Raw genomic sequence first — 14,156 nt, forward strand, 5'->3', positions numbered from 1 at the left:
AGGACTATTATGTTTGAAACAATGAGACCCTCGGGTCTCAATTTAAGACACTTTTAAGCATTATATCCAACGAATATTAAGTTCCGGGGTTCCTTGGAATGGTTATGGCCTCTAAATCAACTCTAAAAGTACCCCTGGACCCCCTGTCAACGCTGCTGTGTATACATACGGACTAATGCACGTGCATACAAAGACTCCTTTTTTCTTTGAGTGAATAAAACTCGGATTCAAACAATGACGTTCTCGTATAACATAAGAATGAATAAGTGACGCAACAACTATCAAGGTCTCTTTTTCGGCTACTGACTCCACTCAACCTCTTATTTAACTAACCGGGCCATTTGGAGTGTGAACACGACATGGTAATCTAAAAATTTAGAATAGCGCATCAATGTACTGAAGAAGAATCAATCTCCCTAAAATACGAGGAACCCTCGAAGAATCCCACTGTGCAGCGCGGAACCCCAGGCTTCTGCAAAACTACTGTCGAAAAACATTGATGTAGTAGTTACATTCACTTCAGAAATCCTTGATGATCCTCGCCGTTGCTGGCATAGTGTTATGCACATCCATTTGCCTCTGCATAGTTGAACCATCATGTTTACAGTATGATGGACCGAAATGTATCCTATTGCAGGATACACGTTTGTATGGGATAACGTGGGAGTTATGATTATGCAGTAGTAACCTACTACCTTGTCAAATAAAAATGTTTTAAGAAAGTTTATTTGGATTTTTTTTCTATGTGTTTACCTGACCAGATAATATCAATTTTTATTTTTAGCAACACGGACAGTGCAGATGACTTTGGTGAAGTAATGGGAGTAATAGCAATTGACTTTTGGATTGGATATATAAGCGATGTGATTTTATCGACATATAGTCATCTCATAGACACCACACAGTATAGGTAAATTAAGGAAATGCCGTTCAGTGCTTCAATAGCCTATGTGGATATCTTAATTTTGAAAACATGACACCATTCTATTTTATTCTTTATTGTACGTAAAACATAGCTTATAAATATTGATGTATGATGCATTATCTTATAACATGTATATGATCATCCACCACTTTTTAACTGTAACTCAAACAACTGTTATTTCACTCTTGAATTAACTCTTATTAGTTGTATTATACACTATTATACATTGTAAACGGTCTCTGCTTAAATCTGGGCCATGTTTGACCCTTGCAGAAAATGGTTTTTATGTACTGTAGTGTATCGTCATTATTCCTTTTTCTAATGACCGGGATTTTGGTGTTGATAGTGTTGTGTGAAGAATACTGTAAGTTAAACTATATCAACAGAATTAAATGTAGTGTGAAGCACGAGATCATCCCATCTTTTTCCTAAAATGTCAATCCTTTGGCTGGTCAATAAATTGAGGGACTATATAGTTGTTGTAATATTTTAAAAGCCATTGGCTTTTTCAACTTGCTACTAGATTACAAACTACGAAAGTGTACCTTAGTGGAAAAAAAACTACAATATGCAGCAGAAAATAACTAGTTTTGCAGTGTAAAAATATATGTCAGTATAGTGAGTAATGGAAATATAATGTTGAAGTTTTATATTTTCGCGTAAGGTTGTATTGTAGGATCATGTATTGAATAGTTGCATCGTTGCATTAATAATTTGTTAATTGTTTCATCATTTAATTCCTTTCAGGTATTATTTAATTGATGGCGGTGGCTACATCATATGGTCTGAACAGTTCACAAAAGTTGATGAAGCCGGAAGAATATCTTCACCCTTGCTTACCCACATCTCTCACGTTGAACCTTACATCAGCCATTCTCTTATTCTACGTAATATCATGCAGCGAATAAATTGTTCTGTGCTCGAAAGAGGAAAGATCAAGAGATTGTTTGCTGTAAGTGATTTCTCCATTTAGTCAAACTTGAAAGTTTTCGACTTTTTTTCTGCAAACTTAAGCAGCGTTTTTTCGCAAACCTCCGACATTTTGGATAAAAGTTGAGCCTCTATATTTCTAAACAGTTCACAATGTTTTGGAAAATCTTCAACTCATGATATTAAAAAAAAAAAAATAAGCCAATGGACTTCAGATCGCTTAAGTCATATTGTTTTGTTCACTTCGGTCACATTAGAGAGCAATAGATGTATGGACAAGACAAACGTATTTCTGTACAAATATTTTCAATTTTTCGGTTAAGAAAATTACAGGAGCTCCTAGCCTATGACCTGGAACATCGCTAATATTTGTAAAGTTCAACGCTACTGCAATATGCACACCATTTTAGTCATATATATAGGTAGCAGTGACGTTCGGTGGCTTAAACCGTTGGGAAAGCAACTTGGAAATATGCTGCAGCAAGGTAGTAGGCACGAAGGGCGTAACCGTCGGGCGAAGCCCGAAGGCGTGTTGCCGAAGGCAACACTTCCAGCGGGGGGCCTCCCCCAGAAATTTTTGAAAAACACTTCCAATTTGGTGCGCTCTGAAAGCATTTCCAAAACAAATCAAAAATAAAAATCTGTCAAATTGTGCTTCGCCTATGTCGTGATCATACATCCATTTAATGTTTAGAAGTCATAAACAATCTTAATTTTAACGTTGCAGGACCAAAATCCAGTGTTAGACATGGAATAATAGTTGTCTAAATATTTAATTCGTCATGAATGTTCATTCTCAGATATTCAGTTAAGCCTACATTACAAAAACTAACACTTAGGCCTAAACATTACAACCGCAAGCAATTTTTACAAAAAGCTGGATAAGTTTGCCTCCTGCGTATAGAAGCTTAACGAACTAAATATTGCATCTGCACCTGAACGTTCATTGGCGAAATAACGTTATATCAACGCTGTAAAAAGGGCAAAGGCATGACTATGAAAGCTAGTAGGCTAAAGTACATGGCGAGGAGACATCAAAAAACAGCAACAATCTTTTCGCCATTATGATGCTGTGCTGTGTACCGTGACGAGAGACCATTCTGACGAGTTAGTCTAGCGAATGTACTACGCATTGATGTCACTGGGAAAGTAACTCTAACCATAACACATCTGATTGGCTAAGCAGCTGGTGACATTTTGCAAAACGAGTGAGGATTGGATAAAACGAAGGCGTTTTTTGACGTTTTTGAACCTGGGGAAAGGTAGCTGGGCAAGGTTCCCTGGAGCCTCAGTGATTGTTTCTGACAGGAGCGTTTGCGTTAATTGGCATTTATAGGCAAGACATGCGGTTTGGTGAGGACTTAGACTACTCACAAGCGTTACGAGTAATTCTAGTCACGAATACAGTAATTTTCAAGTTAAAATAGACGTGATAAAAATAATAAGAAGTTAAACCTAGAATTCAGTCATTATATTTTGCATAGTTTTCGCTCAGGTAAGCACTGCTTTCCTTGCTTTCCTTCACCGATCGTCACTGATAGGTAGATACTAGTAATGTATCCAAAACTTAGCTTCAGTGTTTGCAGTAATTAATATCATCTTCATCTTAACCAACAGTACGTTTCGTCTAAAAGTTAAAGAAATAATCTATGAATAAACATTTTTATAATGTTTTATTCTGCAGATTTCTATGAGCAAGAATGAGAATGTTGAAACTACAACTGTAGATTTAAATGGTGGCAATTGCTTCAAATATCAAATAGCTCCGGTGCCTCAAACCAACACGTATATTCTCGTCAGAACAATGTTTTCTGTTTCTTGTGAAAACGAAGACAAGATCAATATCTTCTGTACCTGCAACATACCGGTTGATGACCAACTTCCAGTTAAGTATTTTATGCAATAATTCGAGAGTGAAGAATGAAACTTTAGGTCGTCTATGCTAATAATTTATATAGCCTACAAACTAAGCTTGCAGAAGATCTTATAGAAGCTCCGACGTATCGATAGGTTACTATGACACCGCACCACGTAGGCTTTTATACAAAAATAATTACCTGCAACAATTAGTTAAAACAGACAAAACAAAGTATCTTAAACGAGTTTAACAGAATGTATTACACACATAAAAGTATAACATCATTAAGATTAAATAAACTCTAACGTTTTCGACACGTACTCGTGTCCTCATCAGTAAACACAAATCTGCTATATAAGATAAATCTGACCATGCACTATAACTGTAACGACACTCCGAACTGAAAAGCACAAATGATTTAAGAATGATTACGAGTAAATAACATGGCGGGAAACTGATCACATGAAGTGGAAATGCAAGCATGTGACAACAATTAAAGCACACACAAAAGGAAAGACAAAAAAATATTTTTTGCAAGTTTAACTATATTTTTGCAAACCTTGTTGAATCTTTTCCTAAAAAGGGTACACTACTAAAATCTTAACTTGTATAAAAAATTGTCGTGTGACATTCATCCTGTATATAAAACGTAGTGCACCAATATTTTCAACTGAAGTCGCCTAACCCGGGCTATTTCTTTGAATGTTGTCTATAACCAGACATACATTGGTATGTCAACCAGACATTTGTTGACAAGGGCCGGGGAGCACATAAACACAAATTTAACAACTAAAAGTGCAATTAAAGAGCATATCGCCTCTTGTGTAACGTGCACTGACAATGTCTCGATCTACCAATTTAAAATCATCTCTCGAGGCAGATCTGAATACCAAACCAAGATCATGGAAGCCCCAAATATCAAACGTAATAATCCGTCTCTCAACCGGCAGTTATTTTCCCGTAACTCGTCTTTCATTCAGCCTTCAGTGTGTGTTCCAATTGTTGTCGCATTCTTGTATTTTACACTGCATGTGATCTGTTTCCCGTCGTCTAATGTACTCGACTCGCAGTGTCTTACGCATGCCCCCCTGCCTTTGAAAAATGTTAATGTTTTTAGCTTGGTTGTGATTGTGTAGTGCAAACAAAAGAGTCGTGTTGGGTAGCAGGGCCGCATTAACCACCCCTCGTACCCGGGAGGGAGGAGGGCTATTTAGTAAGCTGCGTCTTCTACATAAAATATTACACGCGCCGTGCCGACGTCGAGTGTTATATCGCACTTTTATGTTTTCAATACAAAATCTATTTAAAAGAGTAAACTAGTTTCTGCAAACTAAAAAATTATCGTCAATGCAAGCTGAGTATGGTAAGCTCATCTTACACAATTTGACTTAGCTTACTGACTATTATTAGCAGATAGGTGGTTTTCAAATCGTTTTCGCCTCCACAAGTACGTGTCGAAAACGCTAGAGTTTATATTATTTTAATTATGATTTACATTTTTGTGTGTGATACATTACGTTTAACCCGTTAAAGTTACTTTGTTTTGTCTGTCTACAGTTCAACAAACCAAACTCTCTAACTAAGCTCTATAATTAGTTATAACTAGGGCAAGTAAAGTCAATAAAATCAAGTTTTTTTTAGTAACATATTGCGGTATGGTTTTAAGTAAGAGTTCTGTACACTTGAAGTAGGTTTCGCAGTCTTAGTTTGGTAAGTCAATACAAAGACCTTTTGTTTCGTTCGATCAGTTCTAGGTCAATAAAGTCCATTCAATGTAATTGACACGTCCAGTCCAAATATTTTCTTTTAAATGCTGAAAAAAGCTGATAGGCTATTTAACAAATTTTTTGTTCATCAATCTCTTATCTGTGCTTATTAAAAACACTGCAACGCAATGACCACGTTTCCAGAATAATGATCATCACAAGACCAGAAAGTGAATTAAGCGACGGTTCGACACCGCTCAAGGGCATGGCTGTGCTTTTGGCAAGGCACCAAAACTGCTGAGTGGCTTCCCTTCGACTGTAGCCCTTAATTTTTGTGCTCTAGGGAGAAATTTTTGAAGCCCTTCATGGTATGGCCGACTGAAGTAAACATTACGTTACGTTTCAACTTTTATGTTTGGTGAAATTACAGGGTGACCCAAAAAGATTCGTACCCATGTTTAATTCGATTTTTTCACATTTGGAACACATCTTGGGAAAGCCATAAATTGACTAAAAATTGACGGAAAAAGCTAAAACTATGGTCAATGGTCTTCCATAAACTGAATAATGTGTGGTTGTGATTTGAAATAAATAGCTTTTCAATCAAAGTCACAATTGAAATTTTCATGGGTACGAATCTTTTTGGGTCACCCTGTACGTAATGTTCATTGTGGAGTTAGATGCCTGCTTACATAGCCTTCAGTCGTGCCTAACAAATATTCTGTGGAGGATTTCAATGTTTTTTATTGATTTACATTCTTTTCGTTCAAGCGCGGTTCAACCGTTTAAGCAGCCTTCTTTTAAATATACAATGCAAGAGACAATGGTTCATTTAGTCAAATTTTTGTTAGGTCAACAAAGTCAACTTTATTAAATTTTTAGGTCAATAAAAACTTGCCCTAGTTATAACATATAAGCTAGCAAATTCTCTGTTCTTTCGCTCTCTGACAAATCAAAAGTTGTTATTGGGCTGTCTTCAGGGGCGCCGGAACGGTTTTTGACTGGGGGGGGCAGGATTATGAAAAAAGGGCACTTCATTTGCTGAAAGGCCAATTTTTTTTAGATTTTAAGATAAGATATAGCAATAATGCTCATCCATCAGCTCATCATCAAGTAATGATACAAGTGTCCGTTATACAAAGAACAATAGCACGGAAGGGCATCATGCTATGTTATAATGATGTAGGCTAATTACCTACTGTGATACAGAATTTTATGTCGTGAATATTATTTTGAGGCAGAAATGAAAGATTATAGCAGGCCTCAAAATTCACGGCGGACATGTCCACCGTCACAGCATGTGATGTACGCCGGAAGTACTATCTACAGTAGATCGGTCATATTTGTCCGCCGAGATACACAGCAACTAGCGATACAAATCGTCATTGCATAGTAGCCTACTAACAATTGTTGCGAGAATATAATTTCCCGCGCATTCTAGCGCGCATCTAGAAAATGTGAATACTGTATCTCTTAGTTTCCATTCAAGAAGGAAAACTTTCGAATTTTACATTGCTTCAACGATTGATGACATTGAATCAACGTAACAAAGATGAATTCTTCGCTAAGAATCGATAGGAATACTGGTACTTCTACACTAATCACGGGCAACTTAGTTCAAGTTTTACGTCACAATGTCTGGCTTTGATCTCCGAGTAATATTGATAAGGCAAAGGTTGGTTACAAAATTAGATTATACGAGTAGGTTATATTACAGCAAGATGCAGCAAAAATTGTTAAGTTTTGATATTGCAGTGAGAAAGAAAAGGCCAAGGGAAAATTTGCTTTCGCTCACATGACACGCAAAAACAAACCTAAAGAAAAAAGCCTAGTGAAACTTTGCACAGCAGAACATAGTAGCGTTAATGTAGACGTTTTCCGACTCGTGCCCAGAGCATAGTGACGTAAGAAGCCACACGACTTCGTTCGGTGAAAGTTAATCAGTTATGCGGCGTATTAAGCAGCTATAAACACGGCGCTTTGACTCTTCAAGCGCACGTCGTTGGTTTGATGAAAGCCTTTCAGAGTGACTTCGATGAACTTTTAAAAGGCCTTTTAAGCCGAAGCTATAGTTCTCGAAAGGCGAAGAATTATCAAGATAAAGTGATTAAGCATGATGATGATCGCCGCTAAAACTGGTGTGTCCGCCGTGAGACTTAATTTGTCCGCCGAGATAGCTGCTCAGATCGGACACGTTTGTCCGCTGTCAACAAAAACGAATTTCGAGGCCTGTTATAGTTAAACTAAAAGCTAAAATTGTTATACTGCAAAATGTGCAGTAGCTTACATGACCTTAAAAGGGCACCATTGCCCCCCTTGCCCCCCATCCACAGAAAAATTGAGGGCAGGGGGGGCATCCGCCCCCCTGCCCCCCGCTTCCGGCGCCCCTGGCTGTCTTTAATTATTCTATATAGGCCTACTTGTTTTTTGTTGTGGGATTTTTTAAGCAGGCTACCCTTAGGTCTGTGATTCCATGTGGGCTGTGGCTGTGCTATGCAATAAACGTAGAAATGTTTTATCTCTTCGGAATTAACAACAAACCCCTACTATTTGCGTATAAGACACTGGTGTGAAAGGTAGCCTTCAAAACAGGACATGGCTTTTACAGCAACTTATTTTTTGCAGCAATGCCAAAAAAACTGGGACAACAGTACGTGCGAATGCCCGTGCGAAATAGATAACCCTGATTTCGTGTCCTGTGAAAATACGTATCAGGTGACAAGGTAGGCTATGTGTGTATGGGCATGTAGCCAAATCAAAAACAACTACAATAAAAATGCTTACAGACTTAAATAAACAATATTTACAAGAAAAACATATTTATACAGCATGTGTGGTTAGCAGAATGGGTGAAGAAAAATGTTTAAAGATTGAGTTTTTAGAACGTAGCCAGTAACCTACATGTAGCCTAAGCTACATTGTGTCGCAGATATTGTACTGAACTGATCAAGCCAATACTGAAAATGACTTAATTAGCCTAGGATGGAACTTTGAGCGTAGCCTACAGTTGAGCCCAATATCAATGAGTTCCTTGGCTCCCAAATGTCCGGGCCCAAAACTAAAATGTAGGCCTACCTCTTTGACCTTCTTGCCAACGCGATTGAGCTCAGTTTTATGGTTAGATGAACTTAGATAAACTTAAAATTGTACGTGTTTAGCAATTCCCCGCCTCCCTGCAATCCTTTGTTTGATGTCAAGTTAGAGAAACAAGTCAAGCCACCTGACTTATCGCAATTTTCTCCGTGTTACAAAATAATCTTCACACGTAACACTAACACTGCACCTACTGAAGGTAAGAAACGAGTCTATAATAATCATCATCATTATAGGGCGTCTTTGAGCCGGAGGTTGGTTGTCATTTGCTTCCACATGTCACATTCTTCCGCTCTTATTTTTGCTCTATGATCATCCTAGGTGTAAATCCTACCTATAATAGTCTAAACCCAGATACCGGTATTGAATAAAGCCATATGCCATTCTTATTAACTATGCAATCTAAAGTAGGTTGTTTTAGCGATTAAAAACCATAGTAATTTCACATAGGTGCTGTAAACGTTACTCCGTTACTGCTTAAATCTGTCGTTAACGAAAAATGCCAATTTATTGGAAACTACTGTAGGCTACAGTGCCCGCACATAAAGTGTCTAGATATGGATTTGCGTACACTTTTTAGTTGTTTTATCTGGCATATTTTTGTTTGGTCTTTGGTCGTAAAGGTAGACAGACTCCTCGCCAGTTTTCACACTCACTTCTAAAAGGCTTGATAACGGCTATACGCATTGTCAAAAAACATTTCCTATTTTGTTTTCATGATGTGAAAGTTTGTGTTGTTACTTGTCATGTTTATTTATGGTTAAAAAAAGTAACTTTTCCATCCAAATTGTATCAGGTGATGTATCCTCTGAAAGTTGTAGATTTTGCTGTAGCAAATGATGAATTTTGATAAACAACAGATTATATGCTGTGTCTAACTTAGGTTTAGAATAGAAGACCTATCGACTGCAATGAAACTACACCCAATTGCAGCAACAGTAAAATCAAAAATTTTAAAACTGTTCGGTCATACGAAAAGATCAAAATACGAAGTCAGCAAAATCTGCATGGAAGATAAAGTTAAGAGAAAGAGAAAAAGAGGCAGACCACCAAGGTGGTGGCATGACAACATCCAGGCATGGTCCCGCATGGATCGAACTCAATTTAGCGACACTGGGCAAGCTAGCTAAACACCTCGACTCATGGAAACAGATACGGTATCCTATATGTTGATGCGCAATCTGCTTCAAGCGGAGATGACAATTGAATATAACTTAGGTTTGCATTAGAAAGTCAAACGTAACCAAAAAGGTTTGCATTTGTGTAGTGTTGATCTGAATTTACACATTCTCCGACAATAAGGTTACCAGAAATCACTAAGACTTGTTTTGAAATCTTTATGGAAGAGGTGGGAGCTGTTTGTATGCTAGTAAGTTACATACATTTTCTTTTTGTCAAAACTAGGTAAAATTTCTGCACTTGGTTTTGCAATTGGATTTTCAATTGTCGGTGTATTGATATTGGTTTTCATTGTGCTACGAATTCTCTATTACAAGCAAAAGAGACTGATGGCAGAAGAGTCAAAACGCCAATACGAAAAATCTAAACACATAAAAGTAAGAAAAATTTGAAAATAAAAGCTATTGTGTAAAATAAGCGATTTACCTAGCGTTGGTAGTCGGACCACTCGGCATGCGACAACTCAGCAAATGCATTTCAGCTACTGATGCCCGAGTCAACAAATGAAACTTTCATCTAGCATCGGACTTGTTTGGTGATCGCTTGCTAAATTGAATTTGCTGACTTGTTACATGTCAATTATCGGTTTTGTTAGTTTTTACTTGCCAAGGTTCATAATTTACCAATTCCAGCTACTTGCTGAAATGTTGCAAGCTCAGTTGTCACTTGCAATGTGCTGAGTTCACAACTGCTCTGTAAGAGACTCCCTAGCCATGTACTTCTAGACTACCATAGAAGAAAATGTATAGTATAGAAGTACATGCCCTAGCGTCAGCACAAGGACATAGCTACGGGAAGGCTTGATGGTAATCGCACACCCAAAATTTGATCCTGCTTCTCTCCCCAAAAAAATTGTTTAGTGCAATTACAACGTTCTAATAGACGTTTCCCAATCCAACAGTTGTTTTTACGCCCCTTAAATTTCTTCCTAGCTACGTCACTGGGATGAGTAGCCTAAGCTTAGGCCTACTCATTATAAAACAGCACGCCCACTCCAGGTAGATAGTTCTTTCAACACGAGCGATTTCCACCCTTTATGATGCTTTCCTTTCTTTGCTTAAGTTATGTTAGAGCTTTTCATTCCCCCCTATTGCAAATAGGAAGAAGCAAACAACTGAAAAAGTTGGAGTGTCAGTTTTTAGTAACCATTCACTTCACACTTATGTGCTGAACTATTGTTGTAGTTACGATCTTACGTTTTTGAATGAGTCACCATTGTTATTGATGAGGTGGTACAGGGATTACAAACACCAAGTGTGTTTTAAATAAAACTACCCTTGCAAGAGCATTTTTTTAACAGACAATTTGTCTTGTTTATGATAAAAAGTGTGTCAGTAGTGAAGACGCTTTATCAACGCCAGTAGCCTACGTAAACATAAACTCTTATCGTGTACATGCTGTATGACACAAGAAACTTACTGCTTTCAACTTGAATAGCCTACAAATAGTCCCTTCTCGCTTATATTGTATGACTAAAAACCTTCAACTGCCAAACGGTAGCCTACATGAAAGTTCAAAAACTTCTCCAATTGTGCAACATACAGGGTAGTCACTCCAACGTAACAACTTTTGTAAGAGTTTGTAAAGCATGAACCAATTAGAACATGTTTAATTGGCTACCGTGCAATTGTGACCCTTCTCGCAGACTCGCACTCAGCAAGAGAGTTGATCAGTGCTTTGAAGGTTGCTGGGTAGTTACAGAAGAAAAAAGACAAGACAGGGGTGGGAATCGAACCTACGTCGTCGAAATGTATTCCCTCGCCCTAACCCTCCAGGACACGCTGGCTACGACGGAACGCTCACTTAATTTACTTTCTATCAGAACTGTTTGCATTTTTTCTCTGTTCTACCTTTAACTTCCATTTATGTAATGAGGTCACATACAACGCAGCTTCTGATTGGTTCATGCTTTAAAGGCGCTTACAGATCAATCAATCACTCATCTTATTTTTCGTCATCAACGCGTCCGGGACGAAAAAGATACTAACTATAAAAATCGATATAGACCTACCAGCACGTTAATGAACGCAAAATGGTGGCAAAACCTTTTCAAGGTTTAAAACGCGCCTAAATGGAAAATCATGTAGTAAGCTATATATCAGTAGTTAGCACGGCCACAAAACCCAAAAAACAAATAGCAAAAAATAAAACAAAAACAGAGAGAAGCACACATGTAGTAATGAATGACAGCATAATAAAAAGTGTTGTGGATTGAATTTGCCAGTTCCAATATTGATGTGGATGAGCAGTCATAATAATAATAATAGGATGGAGAAAGAAAACCGGACATAAAAGAAACCCATCCTCAGGCAAAAGCCCGTTTCGATGTGGCCCAGGAGAGCAGGTGTTGAGCTCTTTCTATGGTCAGAATGCACATCACTCAGTAGCCTAAGACGATATGTTAAAGTAGCTACCAACATAAAGTCATGTAATTAATTGATAAAGCCAATGTTAAAGTTGTTGTAAACACTTTTTATGTGTGCAGGAACTGGCAAAGAGTTTGAAGGAAAAAATGGATATCGCTACTCAAAAGTCATACGATAAGGAAGTGCTCATTAGAAAAAGTGTTCCCCCTCCTGTAACTTTTGTTCCTCAGGAAGGCAAGAAAAAAAAGAAAAAAAAAGTCTCCAAACATTTTTCTTCAAATCATTTTAAAATTAAGGACATTCCACACGAACCTATTGTATTAGAAGATAACGAAGACGTTATTTCGATGGCAACGCAAGACAATGCTTCGTTGGCAACGCAAGACAATGCTTCGTTGGCAACGCAAGACAATGCTTCGTTGGCAACGCAAGATAATGCTTCGGGGGCAACGCAAGACAATCCTTCGGTGGCAACGCAAGACAACATACTTGTGAAAAGTAACTCTTCACAAAATGATGTCGTTCAAACAGGAACTACACAAAGCTCACAAGACCAGGAATCTGGCGGTACAAACACTGGCAGTTGTGGTTCGAAAAGTACAACAGAGCACCTTTCAGGTGCAAATCACGTCAAAGACATAGATAACCCTCTTGTCATTATTGAATCGTATGAATCACATTAAAAAAAATTTCCAGGAACGGAAGGAATGTTTTAACAGGAAAAGGTGAAATCAACGACATTTCAATGCTAAAATCTGGAATGAGATGTAGCCTAAGCTCAACACCATCGACTTCTAATGACAGTGCGACAACTGAACAGCCAGACTTCAAACACAATGATTTTCATAGTTAATTGTGGACATTTGTACTTTGAAAAAAAAATACACTTGCCTTCCAAAGTGTTGTAGGTCAAGGTCCGGGATGGCATGATTTCAATGATAATATAATCGATTGTAATTACGATTTACTTTGTGTTTCAAACAACGATTGCCTATAACTTCTTGCAAGTGGGATGATTACACTTTCCACAGGTTTCAAAACATTCTATTACGATTACGAAGTTTGAAATGAAATAGTGGAGTACTTTACTAGAGATAAAGCTTTGGTAGAGAGTTCGCTTTGTTGAACCATAGACAGACAAAACAAAGTAACTTCAACGGGTTTAACATGTCTTATTACACAAAGAGATCTAACATAATTAAGATAAACTCAAACGTTTTCGACACGTATTTTTGCCTCATCAGGAATTATTTTAAATTTTGCAATATACATAAAATGAGAACTATAACACAAAGCTGACTATGCACTACTGTTACGAACAATTTTCATATCAAACGTCATATAAAACCGTTCAGGTCTACTGAATCTTGGCGTCTGACGTAATGGACTATTGCTAAAAATGAGCAGATTGCAGAATTGTTTGCAAGACCTGTAAAACATTTGCAGCTGCAGCATAACATTAGGCCTACATCATTGTTAAATCTGTAATTACTTGAACAAGTGTAAGCCAAACTTGAGCAGGTGTGAGCTAGACTTAAGCAAGTGTGGGCCAGGCTGGAACAGGTGCTTGAATAACTTATAATTGCCTATCATTATTACGTCACATAGCTGCTTACGTGCGTTTGAGATATTGCAAATTATTCTCTCATTTGTAAAATTGTTGCTTGAAGGTTAGTCGCATGTTTAACTGTTTTGCTTAGTGCTGCCAGCTGGACAAAATTTCCGTCTTTTATCTAAGTAGTTTGGATTGTAGTGACAAGTTTTTAGTGGTGTACCGCGTTGCACCTCATTTTCGATAGCCGCGGGCTAATTTTACAGAAATACACTTTTTGAATAAACGTTTCAAAAGAGTGTTTCTTTGTCATTACATACATAGCGCCTCAAATGTAAGCACTAGGATGTCTAGGAGTTCGTCTCGGATAGTGGCACAAATTAACTTACAGCTAAGACGAGAGGAGCTCCAGATCCAAGCTGAGGCCGAAGCGAGAGCTGCTGAGGCCGTCGCGAGAGCTGAGGCCATACGAGCTGAGGCCAAAGCAAAAGCTGCTGAGGCCGCCGCGAAAACTGAGGCCGAAGTGAGAGCTGCTGAGGCCGCCGCG

At 38.0% G+C, this 14,156-nt stretch overlaps 1 protein-coding gene across 1 annotated transcript in view; it reads left to right on the forward strand.

The window, feature by feature from the left end:
- Nucleotides 1–13,898, forward strand: part of LOC145771114 (VWFA and cache domain-containing protein 1-like) — a 35,474-nt gene extending 21,576 nt beyond the window's left edge. The window contains exons 18-24 of the mRNA XM_082582853.1: nucleotides 785–910; nucleotides 1,673–1,877; nucleotides 3,540–3,740; nucleotides 8,045–8,142; nucleotides 8,578–8,711; nucleotides 9,917–10,068; nucleotides 12,177–13,898. Of these exons, the coding sequence (XP_082438979.1) occupies nucleotides 785–910; nucleotides 1,673–1,877; nucleotides 3,540–3,740; nucleotides 8,045–8,142; nucleotides 8,578–8,711; nucleotides 9,917–10,068; nucleotides 12,177–12,740 (1,480 nt within the window). The 3' untranslated portion in view covers nucleotides 12,741–13,898. The remainder of the gene's footprint in view (nucleotides 1–784; nucleotides 911–1,672; nucleotides 1,878–3,539; nucleotides 3,741–8,044; nucleotides 8,143–8,577; nucleotides 8,712–9,916; nucleotides 10,069–12,176) is intronic.
- Nucleotides 13,899–14,156: the final 258 nt, after the last annotated feature.

This window comes from Aplidium turbinatum, chromosome 5 (assembly GCF_918807975.1).
Source record: "Aplidium turbinatum chromosome 5, kaAplTurb1.1, whole genome shotgun sequence".
Taxonomy (NCBI): domain Eukaryota; kingdom Metazoa; phylum Chordata; class Ascidiacea; order Aplousobranchia; family Polyclinidae; genus Aplidium; species Aplidium turbinatum.